Source organism: Bombina bombina, chromosome 5 (genome assembly GCF_027579735.1).
Source record: "Bombina bombina isolate aBomBom1 chromosome 5, aBomBom1.pri, whole genome shotgun sequence".
NCBI classification, from domain to species: domain Eukaryota; kingdom Metazoa; phylum Chordata; class Amphibia; order Anura; family Bombinatoridae; genus Bombina; species Bombina bombina.
In genome coordinates, this window is record NC_069503.1 from 302,945,430 (window position 1) to 302,961,722 (window position 16,293).

A 16,293-nucleotide genomic window follows, 5' to 3' on the forward strand; every position below is an offset into this window, starting at 1 on the left:
TACCTGTCTGTACATGTGTTTTTTAAACAATATTATTACCATTATTTATAACGTTACATACGTTTCTCAGTCAAAGCAACAGACATAACTACCACAACGTTTCCATCATTAATTCAGTAAATAAATTAGGAACACACAGCTCTAGTTAGTTTAATATTTATATTTGTATATCTATATAGAGATATATCCGGTACACATATAGCACTTTCATTTTTATTTTTTTAGATTAATATAGTATTGAAAACAGTAGAAGACGACACTTAAGGTGAAAAAAATATTCAAAAACTGTTTTAACATTTGTTTGAATGTTTAAACCTTGCAGTGCTCTATTTGGAACATTGTATATTTCTGAGACCTTCTATATATTTGAGTGTGATTGGCTATTTCATTATATATTATTTTCTAGAATGCTACATATATACTTAATTACAAGTTCATGTATTTTTCATTTATATGTTTTATTTAATTTAGGATTACCCATAATTGAGAGAGAATAAACCCCCAAAAATCATATTTTTATTGTGTGCACCTATTGCTAGTAGCTTTCCCAGCTTTTCCCAGTAAAAAAAACTTGTAAATTGAATGTATGCACATCTATATGGCCTTTATCTAGTAAATATATGGTAGGGCCCTGCATGGGGATATAGCTCTGTAGTTGAACACAGTACAATAGCTTATTATTTGTATTAAATAAAAAGGTAGTCTCATTCTTTCATTTGCTACCTCATACAATTGCTATAGGCCTGTGTCTGTACACTAGTTTAACTCACATTGTGAAGTGTAGCGTATTTGTAGTACAGGAGTCTGTAGATTTGATGGCGTGGTGGTAGAACATGCTGAGTCCATTGTCCTAGGGAACAGAGGTTCAGTTTCACAGGCTTCACTAAGAAAACTACCACAAAAGGAAGCTGTAAGTTTCTAGATATTAATGCGTCAAACAAAAAAGGCACTGTATTTAAAAGCATATTTTTCTGTCTTGAGTGGTTGTGCACCATACAGCTGGCATGTGTAAAGATATCTGCACTACCCATCTGACTTTCTCCCTGGCACGCACTTTTATTTAATCACACACAAAGGCCTAATTCTTCAGTCAACTTTTTTTTGCCCTGCTTTAGTTCCAAGTTTGTGAGAGTTGATGCAGCTAGTCTATAACATTGCTTGGCAAATTAAGTTATTAGTTAAAAAAATGTTTAAAGGGTCCTTACATTTTGTAAGCAACACATAATAATGGTACAGAATTTGAGAGTAACTTTTTATTTCATTTTATATATGATGTTAGAAAATAAGAAAAGATTTGTATATATCAATGAACCGGTGTCACACAAATTTTACTTTTGTTTTATATTTTTTTTAATAAAATAAAAAGTGAGAAATAGCTCAGCCAACATTTGCAAAACATTACTGGATATTACTGTTATATTTATACAAACCTTTACATTGCCTGAGAAAGGAAGACAATTGGTGTATGGGCTAATTTAAAGAAACTCAGGTAAAATAATCTTGTTTACAGCCAACTTCATCTCAAGTTTAAAACAAAAAAAAGCTGACTTGCTGTTATCATTTTAGCAAGTCAACTATCCAAAAATAGCCAACTTCAAGTATAGTAATCAAATCCAGTAGAGCTTGAGTTGGAGTTTTCATGTTTCCTTCATTGCACCTGTTGACTTGCTGTATATAGGGCTTTAGAACCTAATTATAGCAAGTCTCAGCTGTAAAATGGTTAGAAAAACATTTATTTGTGTCAGACTGGAATGGATATCCTATAACAATTATCTACTGCGGTGCATTTTAACCAAACATGTCTGACCAATGCCACTAGCAGTGAAGGTGTTAATTGTAAGGCAGGTCCATTGCTGTTTAACAGTAGTGGGTCTGCATTAAAATTAACACTTGTTCTGCCACTGGAAATGACTACAAATTAAACCTGCATATTTTTATACTGTGTAAACTCCTTGCAAAGGTGATTTAAAAAAAATCAGGAGGTAGGTCAACCTGGACTGTTTAAAAACTCTTGTAAAGCTGGTCCAGTTTTGAAAAATGTAGTTGTTTTTTTTTTTTTTTCCTAATAGACCTCTATGTCTCTGTGTATGGATTTGTGTGATTAAATGAATCCATTAAATTTATCTTCTGTCTCTGCACTTATAAATTTACAGAGGATACAAGCCTTTGACCAAAATTGTCCATAGATAGCTGTACTTTGATTTAACTGTTTTTGATGTTTATCTAACATTACCTTTAATCTAAAGCAAACATTAAAAATGGCTTAAATAGTAAAAGAATGTGTCTTACTTCATAATATAGAGAACGTATAGGAGGATATAGCCGGAAGATTCTGTAGCTGTTGTGGTTTCTGTTGCATACTTTCAGTACTTAATATGGAAAAAATGTACATGCCATCCATGCATTACCCTTTTACAGTGAGAAATATAGTTGTGTTTTTTCTTTATTTCTTTTTTTTTTTTTTTTCTTCTTCAAATAAAACGTCTTTTTCCTTCAACCCAGTGGGGAATGTGATTAGAGAACAATAAATCCTTGTCTTCCAATCTCGCAAGCCATTTTTTACAAGGAGCTATCTCCAGGGGGTGGTGAAGTTATCTAAGTGGATATACAGTTTCTACAAAAGCTAGTTAATCTGAACAAACTACTCTAAAAATTGACTTCTTGGGTTATGACTTTCTGTTTAATAATATTTTTATGTTTTGTTCCTTTATATGAAAGGTTCCGACTGCAAGCACGACCATTGAGGGAGCGTCTGCACTGAATCGTGTTCGCTTCGCTCAGAGTGGCAGAGAAGTGGCAGTGGGTGATTCAGAGGGCCGCATTTGGATCTATGATGTTGGAGAGGTATTACTAAGAGCATGAGTCATTTTCCTTTGTAATTATTGAAGAATATTTACTCTATACATGTATTCATTAATGTCAAAAATATTACTTTAGGTAAAACAAGCTATATATATTCTTTAAAGGGACGTAAAAGTAGAAATTGAAATGCACATAAAGAAATTTCATTTTTAAATAGAAGCATTTTTGTAGTACACTTGTATGATCAAAAATAATTTTAGTAAAAACTATGGCTGTTTCAGTTACATATGTATATATTCTACATATGCCCCATTCAAATACCGCGTGTCAGAGCGCCAGCAGTAGCTTATATTGTGTTAGCAAACACTTAGTTTATATCATAGAAGCCACTGCCAGCACAGTGTTTAAACGTGGGTGCACTAGGAATACGTGGCTTATAAACATATGTCCTGAAACAGTAATAACTTTTACTAGACGTATTTGTGCTAATACAAGGATAATGTAAACATATTCTATTCAAAACTGAAATGTGCCCATGTCCTTTTTATATTTGACTGTAATGTCCCCTTTAGGTACCTTATCATGAATGATGCACACAATAAGCATTTTGATCACGCTTTGTTTTCCTATAAGAATAGATGTAGCTGTTTAATATATATATTGTTTCATCACACTCCTTATGTAATTTCACATATCACCCCTGTTTTCTGTGCATTCATTTAACAGAAAGAGTTATCATTTCTACACCTAAATAAGGAGAGCATGTGTTAGTGTAAAACACAATGTGTAAGTTTTTAATATGGTGCTGGAAGTGCCATAAGATTTTTTGTGCTTACTCAAATATGAAAAGCCATGGAAAATCAGAACTTAACTTATGCATAATAAAAACAAACAAACACATTTTTGCCGTATACTTTCATTATTTATTTTGCCTCTTTTTTTCTGTAATTTAACTCAGAATGGGAAAATCCACATTTTCAGAGTATAGGAAATGCACACCTCAGACGTCACAACAACTATGCAATACATTTATCCCTAATTGGCCTAGCAGAGGTAATAAGATAAGATACTGCAAAACAATTCAAATGCTAACAAAAAATATAACAGTGGGAAGCATTGTCAATACCCAGTAACAAGCCCAGACTGGCTGCTCCCAATAAGGCAAGAATTGGAAGTAGTTGGATCACTGAAAAATAGTTTCAACAATCTAGGTGTCACTGTATTCAGAAAGATTCTGCACTCAGTCTGTATGGTAATGTATTGTATTACTGCAGAAAAGTCTTCTTATAACAAGTTGTTTTAGTTTTCTTTAAAATTTTCTCTCCTGTTTAGGAAGTGTTAATGAGATGTAGCATTATATCACTGGCATTGCAGATTACATTACATATAGAATTCAGTTGATTGTAATCAAGGCTTTTACCCTTTACAATATATATATTGCATGACTTTACCACACCCTTCCATGGTTCCTCATACCCACTAAATCATTACTAAATCAGAATTTTCTAAATATTTTCCAAACACCATATTTGCTCAGCTTACAAATTATCATCTTGCAATCGCCATTTGCAATGCAGCATCAAGTGGTGAAATTTCGGATTGCAGAAGCGATGTTTCTATAACCTTGTAATGAAGTAACATAGTGGACGAGTTTGAAATGTTTGGAATGCATGATCAGCTTGTTTGCTACAATTGTTTTTCAATAGCTAAACTCCACCCATTACCTGACTTCTTTGGAGGAGCTTATCCAGACTTGTTAATGGTGAAGACAAGGCTAGTCAAAACTATTATGTTAGCAAAATAACCACTGTTTTGCAGTTCCTTATCTGATAATAACCTCTGTTGAAGCCAATTAGGGACAGATATGTAGCAGGTTAGGCTTCTGAGGCTTGTAATGTGTCCTTCTATTTATCAGAATTAGAAAACACAGACTAAATTACAGGAAAAGGGCTAAAATAAATAATACAAATTATATTGCAAAGGTTTTTTTTACTATACGAAATAAAACATTTTATATTTAATTATGTTTTCTGTTAATTATGCTGGTTGTATAAAACGGTGACTTGATATACATTTTTACCTTGCACCATCTATTGCAATCCAATCAAACCATGCTCAATGTTTCCGCTTTCAAGTGTAGTGTATATATATATATATATATATATATAAACATTTTTCTTTGAAATTATTAAGTTCCCCTCCCTAACAGAACAAACTGGAACGCGTAGTAATAGCAGTCCATTTGGTCCATAGAATAAAACATCTCCCCTTGGGAGAATCTGCCTTTCTCCAATCACCAGTTGAGGTAAAAGCTGGCATGATAAAACCTTTGGATCACCTAAGGCAGGTTCCTGGGGTTACCGAGACAGAAATCTCAAATACAAAATTCTTATGTGAAAACTTGCAATGGAATAACTTGTTGAGGTGATAACATCAAGCCAATGGCATCACCATATATTTCTTTGATGACCATTTTTATACAGAAAATGGTACTGAGAAAAAAAAATCCTTTCTGCAACAGCCAATCCTTTAGACAGATTGATAGACCAACCATAGTTCTGGAGAACCTGGTTAACTATGTACTTTGACAGGCCATGTTTAATAGAAATTCCTTTACAAAGATCTCATCCAGATAAGGAGTCACTGAAATCCCCTGCAGTCTGATCTATAAGGAGTGCCAAGAACTATGTTAAAGCTCCTTGGATCTGTGCCAAGGGAGGAAGTTGCAAAATATAAATGGAATTGTAGCATATCAAACAAACATGAAGAGCTTGAAATTGACTAGGTGTATGGATGGGAACATGAAGACAAGCAATCTTCTGATCTGTGCTGGTAGTGAAATAATCCAATTATATGGCAAAAAAGGATGAATGAAGGGTAGCCCTTACAAACTTGTACAGTTGTTTCAAAGAGACAGTAAATTAAAAAAAATATTTAAAAAAATTATGCTTCTGAGGAATACTACTAAATGATTTAAAACATTAAAAAAAAGTTTGTCAAAGCAGTTTATTTTTATTTTAAAACTAACAGGAATTTAATGTCAATTTAGAACAGTGTCTTAAGGATTGAATGCTCATAGCTGATAAGCAGAACTCACATTGCTTGGTGGACAGAGATATGCCGCAAAGATGCCACAAAGAAAAACATTAATTTAATGTACTTTTAAATTTGCCTCTGAGCAGCTCTGGCCTTCTTTTTTTGCAATAATGTTTGAATAAAACCGTTGCCCCTGTCCTAATAGAAGAAATAGCCAAATAATAATTTATTACCTTCACATAGCAGGAATCTTAGAAAAGGAAAAACCTTAGAGTAGGGGGGCTGATTTTCTATTCCATAAACTAATAAAAATCCAACTTTCCCTGAAAAAGTCTGAGTAGATGGCTTGAGCTTGTCTCCTTGGCTCTCAGCACCTTCTTGGAAGATCTAAACAGACTCCCAGTTAGATTTGCCAGTACTTGAACAGATCCTATAAAAAGGAAGACTGATTGCTTTGTGTGGAACCTGACTGAAACTTGTTCCATTATCCTAGTTATAAAAGACACTATACCATCTGTGAAATCCTCAATAACAGATTCCAGGTTATACCTCAAAAAGACTCTACAGTTATAAGGAATATCCATAAGCCAATACTTAAAACTATTATCAGCATCCCATGTTTTGAGTCATAAACTACTACAGAGAAGATTGTCATTTTAGCTGCCAAATAGTATACTGTATCTGCAGGAGCTTAACAGATAAAATGGCTAGCTTATTCAAAATATGTTTTACAGAACAGGCTAAAAGATTATATCCCCTGAGAAGATGGCCGCATTCTACAGCAAGGGAAAACCAGAGGGGTCTCAATTGTGTCTTCCTCATAAAACAAAATCAAGCTTGAGGTCCATATTTTACATATTGTATATATTTTGCAAAATATTTCTAGACAAAAAATATCATGTTGTAAAGCACAATGACCAAAATATAATTCACAATTTCAAATAATTTCTCCAACGGTTCTTTAGATTTCTTTTTCATATTTTTATTATAAAATTGTGTAAAGATATCGCTAGGTTTAATGGTATCCAACTGTCTTATGGTCATTTCAATTGTGTTCTTGATTTGACATTCTGTTCATGTTCATTGTGTTTTGTTCGGCTTTAGTTAGGGAAACTCTCATACCTTTTTACATTTGGTACATTCTGTCACGTAAGTCTCGTTTGGACACATAATGCTAATTTTAATGTTATTGTATCTGAATGTGGGCTAGATTACAAGTGGAGCACTATTTATTGCTCCTGCTCACGCGTTAAAGGGACACTGTAACCAAAATTTTTCTTTCGTGATTCAGATTGAGCATGACATTTTAAGCAACTTTCTAATTTACTCCTATTATCAAATTTTCTTCATTCTCTTGGTATCTTTATTTGAAATGCAAGAATGTAAGTTTAGATGCCGGCCCATTTTTGGGGAACAACCTGGGTTGTCCTTGCTAATTGGTGGATAAATTCATCCACCAATAAAAAAGTGCTGTCCAGAGTACTGAAACTAAAAAAAAGCTTAGATGCCTTCTTTTTCAAATAATGATAGCAGGAGAATGAAGAAAAATTGAAAATAGGAGTAAATTAGAAAGTTGCTTAAAATTGCATGCTCTTTCTGAATTACAAAAGAAAAAATTTGGGTTCAGTGTCCCTTTAACTTCTCTAGAAGTAAGCTTTTTGCATGCGTCTGGTAGCGCACGTATTACAAGTTGAAAGTAAAAAGTTTTCGCACAATCACTATTGCGACACGCCCAAAAAGCCAAACTTTAAATACTATGACCACGTTAACGTATTCCCCCATAGATGTCAATGGAGCACGAACAGTGAAAAAAATCTAAACATCTTACTCGCACGCAAACCACGTTCAAACAAAGTGCACTAACCCTACATGAAATATGAATATTTCACATTCCAATGTTCTTCACATAGCAGAATATGTTCTATTAATTCTTAAAGGGACACTGAACCCAAATTTTTTCTTTCGTGACGTGATTCAGATAGAGCATGACATTTTAAGTAACTTTCTAATTTTCTCCTATTATCAAATGTTCTTCATTCTCTTGGTATCTTCATTTGAAATGCAAGAATGTAAGTTTAGATGCCAGCCCATTTTTGGTCAACAACCTGGGTTGTTCTTGCTGATTGTTGGATAGAATCATCCACCAATAAAAAAGTGCTGTCCAGGGTCTGCACCAAAAAATGCTTAGATGTCTTTTTTTCAAATAAAGATAGCAAGAGAACGAAGAAAAATTGATAATAGTAGTAAATTAGAAAGTTGCTTAAAATTGCATGCTCTATCTGACTTATAAAAGAAAAAAAATTGGGTTCCCTTTAAATACATATTTCAATATATATCTGATGGTGTTTTGGTATAGATAGGTAGGTATAGATGTGATTATATATAGGTGTATATATATATATATATATATATATATATATATATGTGTGTGTGTGTGTGTGTGTGCATTGGAGCCCTTTGTAGTCAAGTAGCTGAAAACATGTAAAATCATATTTATGCAATTTTCATATTTTATAAATGTGTTTATATGTGTATATATGTCTGTAAATACATCTATTCACATATAAATACAAAAATACATATGTAAACACATATAAACATATATCTATATCTATACATATACATATTTAGACATTTCCTGGTCCTCTGAAAACATACTGTACATACTCCCAGGGCTACCCTTAGCATTTGCAGAGTCTTGGGCAAGACAAATTTGGGGGAGCCCTCAGCCCAGCACTCTTATTACCCTTCTTCTTAATTCCTTGCCCCCTGTATGGCCTACCCCAGTCTCAACATTCAATATGTCCAATATAAAGAATAACACTCTATATTATACCCCCTGATAACATAAACACTTCTTTCTCATACCCTCACCCCTGATGACAGTGCAGGGCCCTCAAGTAGTGGAGATTCTATTAGGTGGGCTGAGGGGTGCTATGCCCATCCAAACACATGGGTAGCACCCCTATTGAGCTGTGAAGGGCTTTGTATATTATGTGTGTTGTGTCTTTCAGCTTTTTCACTACATTTGTTAGCCCTCAAATATTAAGTTATAGAACTGCCACTGCCCACAACGTGCGAGGCCCTGGGCGAGTGCCCCACTCACCGTGCCCTTAGGAAAGGTCTGCAAACTACTGAGCCTAACTGTATGCGCTTATAGAAAGAAGCTAAATTATATCTTCTATCTGAACTATGACAGTATAATTTTTTTACTACCACATCCCTTTCAGAATGATATAGTTCAAAAGAATTATGAAAAAGATTAAGGGCCAGATTACGAGTGGCGCGTTAACAGTTACACACGAGCGAAAAGGGGTTTATCGTGTCTCAGTGTTTGTGTGCGTTGAGTGTACCGCTCGTATTATAAGTTGAAAGTAAACGTGATTGCTTGAGCGCAATTGAAGTTAACACTCATCTTGATAACGCGTCTTCAGAGCTCTGGTTAACTGTTTCACGATACAAAAAAGTGTTGCAAAACACATCAAAAATACATTACAAAGTACAATTACACTCATAGTAACACTATCTACGAAAGCACACAATTTTAAACAACTTTCCAATTGACTTCTATTATTAATTCTGTTTCATTCTCTTGGTATCCGTTATTGAAAAAGAATCAATGCACTAACAAGAGCTAGCTGAACACACCAGTATTCCAATGACAACAGAGATATATGAGCAGCCTCCAATCAGCAGCTAGCTCCCAGGTTGTGAGCCTACCTAGGTATGCTTTTCAACAAAGGATACCAAAAGAACAAAGCAAACAAGATAATAGAAGTAAATTAGAAAGTTGTTTAAAATTGTATGCTATATTTGAATCATGAAAGAAACGCATGGGTTTAATATACCTTTAACAATTTTCACCTTAAAGGGACAGTCTACCTTAGAATTGTTATAGTTTTAAAAGATGGATAATCCCTTTATTACCCATTCCCCAGTTTTGCATAACAAACACTTATATTAATACACTTTTTACCTCTGTGATTACCTTGTATCTAGGAACCTTCTTCCAGCCCCCTGATCACATGACTGTGACTGTTTATTATCTATTGTCTTAAATTTAGCATTGCTTTGTGCTAGATCTTAAATAACCCACTGTGCCTGAACACAGTTTTATCTATATGGCCCACGTGTACTTTCTGTCTCTTTGTGTTGAAAAGAGATTTAAAAAGCATGTGATATGAGGCAGCCCTAAAAGGCTTAGAAATTAGCATATGAGCCTACCTATGTTTAGTTTAAACTAAGAATACCATGAGAAAAAAGCAAATTTGATGATAAAAGTAAATTGGAAAGTTGATAAAAATTAAAAAGTCCTATCTGAATAATGAAAGTTTAATTTATACTAGACTGTTCCTTTAATTGCAATTGGGCCAAATGACTAATTATCTGTTTGAAGAAATAATAAAGAATAAACAGGTGAAGAAATGATCAGCAAATTTATAACTCTTATAAATCAATGTATAAAATGTAAGTTCCATATCTATATAAATATGCCTTAAACGTTGCAAAAAGTGTTACGATTCCAGATGTTTACTGATAACGTTTTTTCCTGCTTTTTGTACACTGTAGTGTGAACTCAAATTTGTTTTTTTAATTACTAATTTATGACAGGGTATAGTAACAGTAAAACAATTCTTCTTCTGTCACTACTAACATCAGGAGGATTATATATTTTAGCTAGTCATTCAGTAAAATACGCATAAGAAAAACACATTAGTGTTTGGGTGAGATCTTGATATGGGTATACAGTGGCATGGGTATAATCTGAAGTTTTATTTTGGGCACATAATTGATGAGGCTTCAGAGCCATGAGTCTGAACTGAGGTCTGATAACAGCATATAACTGAAAAGGAGCTGCAAGAAAGGAATGGGATCTAGGCTCTGGTATGGGATGTAAAATTTATATTTTGCCTCTCTGCGCTAAGCTGATGAGACTTTGAACTTTGTCCTTTCTCTTGTCATGTGAGGAGAAAGGGCTTGAGATCCAGGAAGAAGAAGAGAGAGTGGCCATGCTCTCTGTCTCTCCAGAAAAGTTTGTCTGTACCTGTTGTTAATTGCTTATTCCTGCTGGAATATTGAAATAAAAAACGGGAAGACTAGTGCACTGCAGCTACAAGAAGTAGAAGTAGGAAACAGTAGTTGCTGTGATGCTTGTGTCCAGCTCCCTGTAGAATCTGGAACGTTAACGGCAGTTGTGTGAATAAACCATTGCATACTGTCAACAGAAGGCAGAGAGAGGATTGTTATTGCTATTTTGCTTCTGTCGTGCATTCTGCTAAATGTCTAGATCTTTCTGCAGTGAGTAAAGTGCACTTACAGCCTTGTCAGTAGGAGAAGAAGTAATCTGCACTTAGCCAGCTATTCATTTTGCTAGAAGGTGGAGAATGACATATGTGCTATTACTGAAGTCATGCAAAGGTATTGCCTCCTCTCCTGTTTAGAGATTGCTTCAGGATTCTCACTTTTGTTCCTAACATCTAAATAAATAACTCTATCTGGGTAGCGCTACCTACATCTAAGAGCCCCAACATTGTGCACATAATTTACCTGCAGGTATCTTTGACTATAAAATATATTTGGGGTTGGTTTTCAATGTTATAAATAGGATTTACTGCTAAGAAGACTCTTGTGACTGCATTACTCCTGCAGCAGGGACTTTATCATCATTTGACATTAGCCAGAAACGGCATTGTTGTTGTTGCTGTTATATATTATATCTATTTAACTAGAATACAGTTTGTATTTTCATGTCTGTATTTAGTTCATGTCTTAAGTGGAGGTTGCTCATCTACTCAATGGATTGGGTTTCCCATAAACAGAAGTGGCACTAAATGGAGGCAATGCATCAGAACAAGATGGTCCAATCTCCCAACTATAGCAAAGACTCAGGATCCCTGTCAGCATCAGAAGAACATGTAACTGCTGTTTACTACTGTTCGTTTCCAGGAGCAGGGATAGAAAGGTTTACCGATGTAGCCGGCACTGCTTAGATGGTTTGTGACTTATGCACAATTGTTGATACAATTCCATGTATCATCCCTAAGGTAGTCAAACACTGGGCCAGGAAGAAACTCATCCCCCCTAATCAAGTTGTAGCTGTGTGTAACCTGCCTCTAAACCTGGAGAGGAAAAGTTTTGATGATGCCATTCGACAGATCCCAGGGCTACAGAAATGTTGCCTTATACAGAGGCAGAAGGATGAGAAGGCAAGACTTGCTGTTGTCCTAGTGAGGGGTTGTAGACACAATGTGGACAGTGATCACATATTTAGTATCACTCCAAGGACAATAATTATGAATGGCATTGAGGGAGAAGACAGTGATGAATACACAAAACAGCATCTCAAACTGCCCAAAAGAAGCATTTCCCATAGGAGGCTTCCTAGTGTTCCTACAATTCAGAGGACAGAGTAGAGCCTCTCTATATTTAAATCTTAGCACAGTTGTCTAAAAGTGTGGTCCAAGTATCTTATGAACATAATTATAATAGACTTAAAGCTTTTTCGGGAGTAGTGCCGGTGCCATCCAGTGAGGAAGAATTTGTTCTGTGGAGAACAAATATGTGGCACCAGGCACTAACAGAGTGGACTTATAATGATCAGACCAAATGTCTGAGATTGATTAAAGGTCTGAGATCAACTGCACTAGAATTAATAAAGTGTCACCTACTATGCTTCACAAATTCTCCAGCTGATGATCTTCTAAAGGTGTTGGACTATACTTGAAGAGAGTTAAGAGGAGGAACTACTTTTACAATATTCTGCCATAGTTCAGTCTCATACAGCTAAAATTAATACTGGAAAAGTTGTTTGAGATAAAGTGATCACATCAGATCAGTTTGATCAATACAGGAGGAGAGACGTTCTAAGAGGAACTCTACTAAATGATCCTATAGCTACAGCTTTAGTCAGCCTTCTACATACCAAGGGATTGCTGGATTATGTGGAAACAATGAAAGAGGCCAAAGTAATAAAGACATAATTTGACCATGTCCTAATACATCATGATGGCATAAAGAAATCCTCATCATATGAAAATCAGAAAGTACCCAGTACTAAATTACCACTAGCCAACTTAAACAGAGAAGAAACCATAGTTCAAAATTCTGCAAAAAGTTCTCAGATCTCTCATCAGTCAGGGAAGAAATGGGAATTTAAATTTTTAGTTGTAGGCAAGCAGGACATGTATCAAGCAAATGTCCCTTGAAGGGTTAACTTATTGCAGAGGGCTTAGTGGTTGGCCCAGGCTCAACAGATGTGGTCCCTGGAAGAAGAGAGGGTTTCAGAAAGGAAGAATTTTTTTGGCGATGGTTTGGCTGGAAATTCTAGAATAGGCCCAAAATCGCTTGTAACTCTCATTGAAGATATACATGCTTTTTCCCTTTTAGACACAGGATCTCAAGTAACTATAGTCCTCCAGTCCTTCTATGAGGATCATCTAAGCCATTTACCAATGTTATCAGCAGATGATGTAAAGTTGTGGAGGCTGTGACATTGGACACTGGGAAAGAATACCCTACGAATATGGAAGCTTTGGTGTGCCCGAATCTAAATCGTCCTGGAGTTTCCATTGTATTGGAGACTAATACTCAGATGGTGAGAGATGTGTTTTGAGTCTACCTCAAATAAATGAGAAATGCCTGCTTAAACAAACTGAATGAAGTGGAAGCAGCTCTGAGGCAAAAATATCATCAACTAGCCCTTGAATGGGTGAGTTCCATTATTAGGGGTCTAAGCCTGTTGACTACCAACCAGGGAAAATTAAATCCATTACTGCTGTAGAAGTTTTAAAGGAAGTGATGCTATCAAGAGCACTTAGAGTCTCTTCTCTAAGAGGATTCAATTAGAGGATTCAATTAAAATATTGCTGAAGTAAGAAGATTGCCGTGTTTTCAGTAACCATTCACATTTGATCACCAATAGATGTATGCCAGTAACTGGGGTAATTCATCTTTTGGAGGAAGTAAGGTCAATAACATCTTTAACAGTTGAACCAAAATTCTTCTCGAGAGATTAAATTTGCCTTAGAAGGTACCAGTCGTCCTGTAGAACAGAAAGAGATTACAAAAAGCCCTTCAGGTCAGAGGAGTTTTAGAAGGCTGTGCTAATAATGCCCAGCATACCATTCGGCTAAGTGACTCTACTCCATTCAGAGAGAGAGATCTCTAAGGATAGCTCCTTAAGATATTGAAGATGTAAGACATATCCTTCATGAGATGTAGAAGCCAGGAATTATTCAAGAATCCAGAAGCTCATATACATCACGCATAGTGTTAATGGATAAGAAAAATTGGTCAGTACGCCTTTGTATTGATTAGCTTACATTGAACAAGAGAACAATTCCTGATCAATATACCTTGCCAAGATGGTTCCTTGAATGCATTAAATGGCAGCAAGTGATTCAGTGTCGTAGACCTCCATTCTGGATACTATAAGGTCCCTATGAAGGTGGAGGATCAAGAAAATTACAGCTTTCATTTGCCCTTAAGGAATCTTATAATTTGCACACATGCGTCAGGGTGTAACAGTAGCTACTGCAATGTTTCAGCAATTAATTGAGAAGAAGATATTTGATATAAATGTCTGTTAAAGGTAACAGATCATCTACAAAGGGAAGGCCTGAAGTTGTCTCTTCATAATTGTAAATTCGTTTAGACTTCTGTAACATATGTTGGACACATTGTATCAGCTGATGATGTTGCCACAGACCTAGCCAAAGTAGAAGCAGTTGTTAACTGGCCTAGGCCCAATAACATTGAAGAGTTGTTGGGATTTTGTGGATACTACCATCAGTTTGTAGAATGTTATTCAATGGTAGCCTGAAGCTTCATGAACACCTGAAAGAGGACTCTAGGAAGGGAGCACAAAAGATAAAAAATGAACTCTGCTATGCTAAGTAGCTTGTCAGATTCTCAAGAGGGAGAGGACTAAAGCATTTGTATTAGTTTACGCTTACCTCAATATGCCATATTTTCTCCATGTAGCTTGAAAGGACTGGGAGGTGTTATCAGTCAGGCATTTCCTGAAGGGCTAAGGCCAGTAGCATATATTAGTCAGAGTCTTACTGGAAGTGAAAATAACTATCTAGTACACATGTTGGAGTTTCTTGCTTTGAAATGGGCTATTGTGGTTAAGTTACATAGCTATTTGTATAGTGTCAAGTTTGACGTGAAGACAAACAATAACCCTCTTACATACCTCTTAATTACAGCCAAGTTGGATGCCACAGGACACCGGTGGTTAGCAGCATTATCTAACTATGATTTTTCATTAAAATACATGCCAGGCCCTAAACATGTGGGAGCAGATGCTCTTTTTAGGAGGTTTGGATTGCCTGTAACCCTGGAAGATGAGGAATGGGCTGAGAAAGCAGGCCCAGGAGTCAGAGTCCTATGTCAGACCTTCTTGAATCCATGTGTCTTCCATTTACTATGCCCATTTCTTTTGAGCCACGATTCTCAATATCATTGTGTTAGAAATTTGAAAGACAATCTGCAAAGGACCTATGAATTGGCTAAGTGAGCTACGGACAAAATTAATGAAAATATTAAGCGATGTAACTCCATAGTACGTTACAACGACATTTAGGGGCATATCTATCAAGCTCCGGATAGAGCAGGCTCGCCAGAAACACCAGTTATAAAGCAGCGGTCTAAAGACCGCTGCTCCATAACCTGTCCGCCTGCTCTAAGCAGGCGGACAAACATCGCCACAATTCAACCCGATCAAGTACGATCGGGTTGATTGACACCCCCCCCTGCTGGCGGCCGATTGGCCGTGATTCTGCAGGGGCGGCGTTGCACCAGCAGCTCTTGTGAGCTGCTGGTGCAATGCTGAATACGGAGAGTGTATTGCTCTCCGTATTCAGCGAGGTCTGGTGGACCTGATCCGCACTGTTGGATCAGGTCCACCAGACTTTGATAAATAGAGGCCTATGCCTGAATACAAATTACTCTTGAGAAACCTGGAAGTTTCAGGGAAGCATAAATAAGCAGATTGCTGGAGATACCCTCTCTTTGAGGTTGTTTCCATTGTTCCAGGGATACCTGTGTATTGAATCAAAGGACTTGAGGGTAGGCTCAAAGCTTGGCACAGGAATCACCTATTATTTATTGCCTTCTCTGATACAGATCTCACTTCTGAGGTAAACCCTGACAAAGGAAATAAGAACTCCAGTTTAAAGCTGCTCTCAGAAACTGGCAGAGGAGACTACCATGGAGAAGGTCCCAGTGGGACATCACCAAATGGTGATGGAAGGGAAACTACTGATTCCAGCCCTGAAAGAGACTAATGAATAGTGCCATAAACTCAGGTGGTGCCCCCTGCCCCTGCTCCCACTCCTGCTTCCTTCTCATTCAGTTTGAATCCCATCTTTGTCCCTTATTCACCAGTTAGAGACTCTAGCTCTATGGGAGGATCTAAGTCTCTGTCTGACGGATCCCTCCCCAATGGTGTGG

At 36.3% G+C, this 16,293-nt stretch overlaps 1 protein-coding gene across 1 annotated transcript in view; it reads left to right on the plus strand.

The window, feature by feature from the left end:
* Positions 1–16,293, plus strand: part of LOC128660300 (cytoplasmic dynein 1 intermediate chain 1-like) — a 178,867-nt gene that overhangs the window by 2,208 nt on the left and 160,366 nt on the right. Inside the window, exon 2 of the mRNA XM_053714081.1 lies at positions 2,719–2,844. Within this exon, the coding sequence (XP_053570056.1) occupies positions 2,719–2,844 (126 nt within the window). The remainder of the gene's footprint in view (positions 1–2,718; positions 2,845–16,293) is intronic.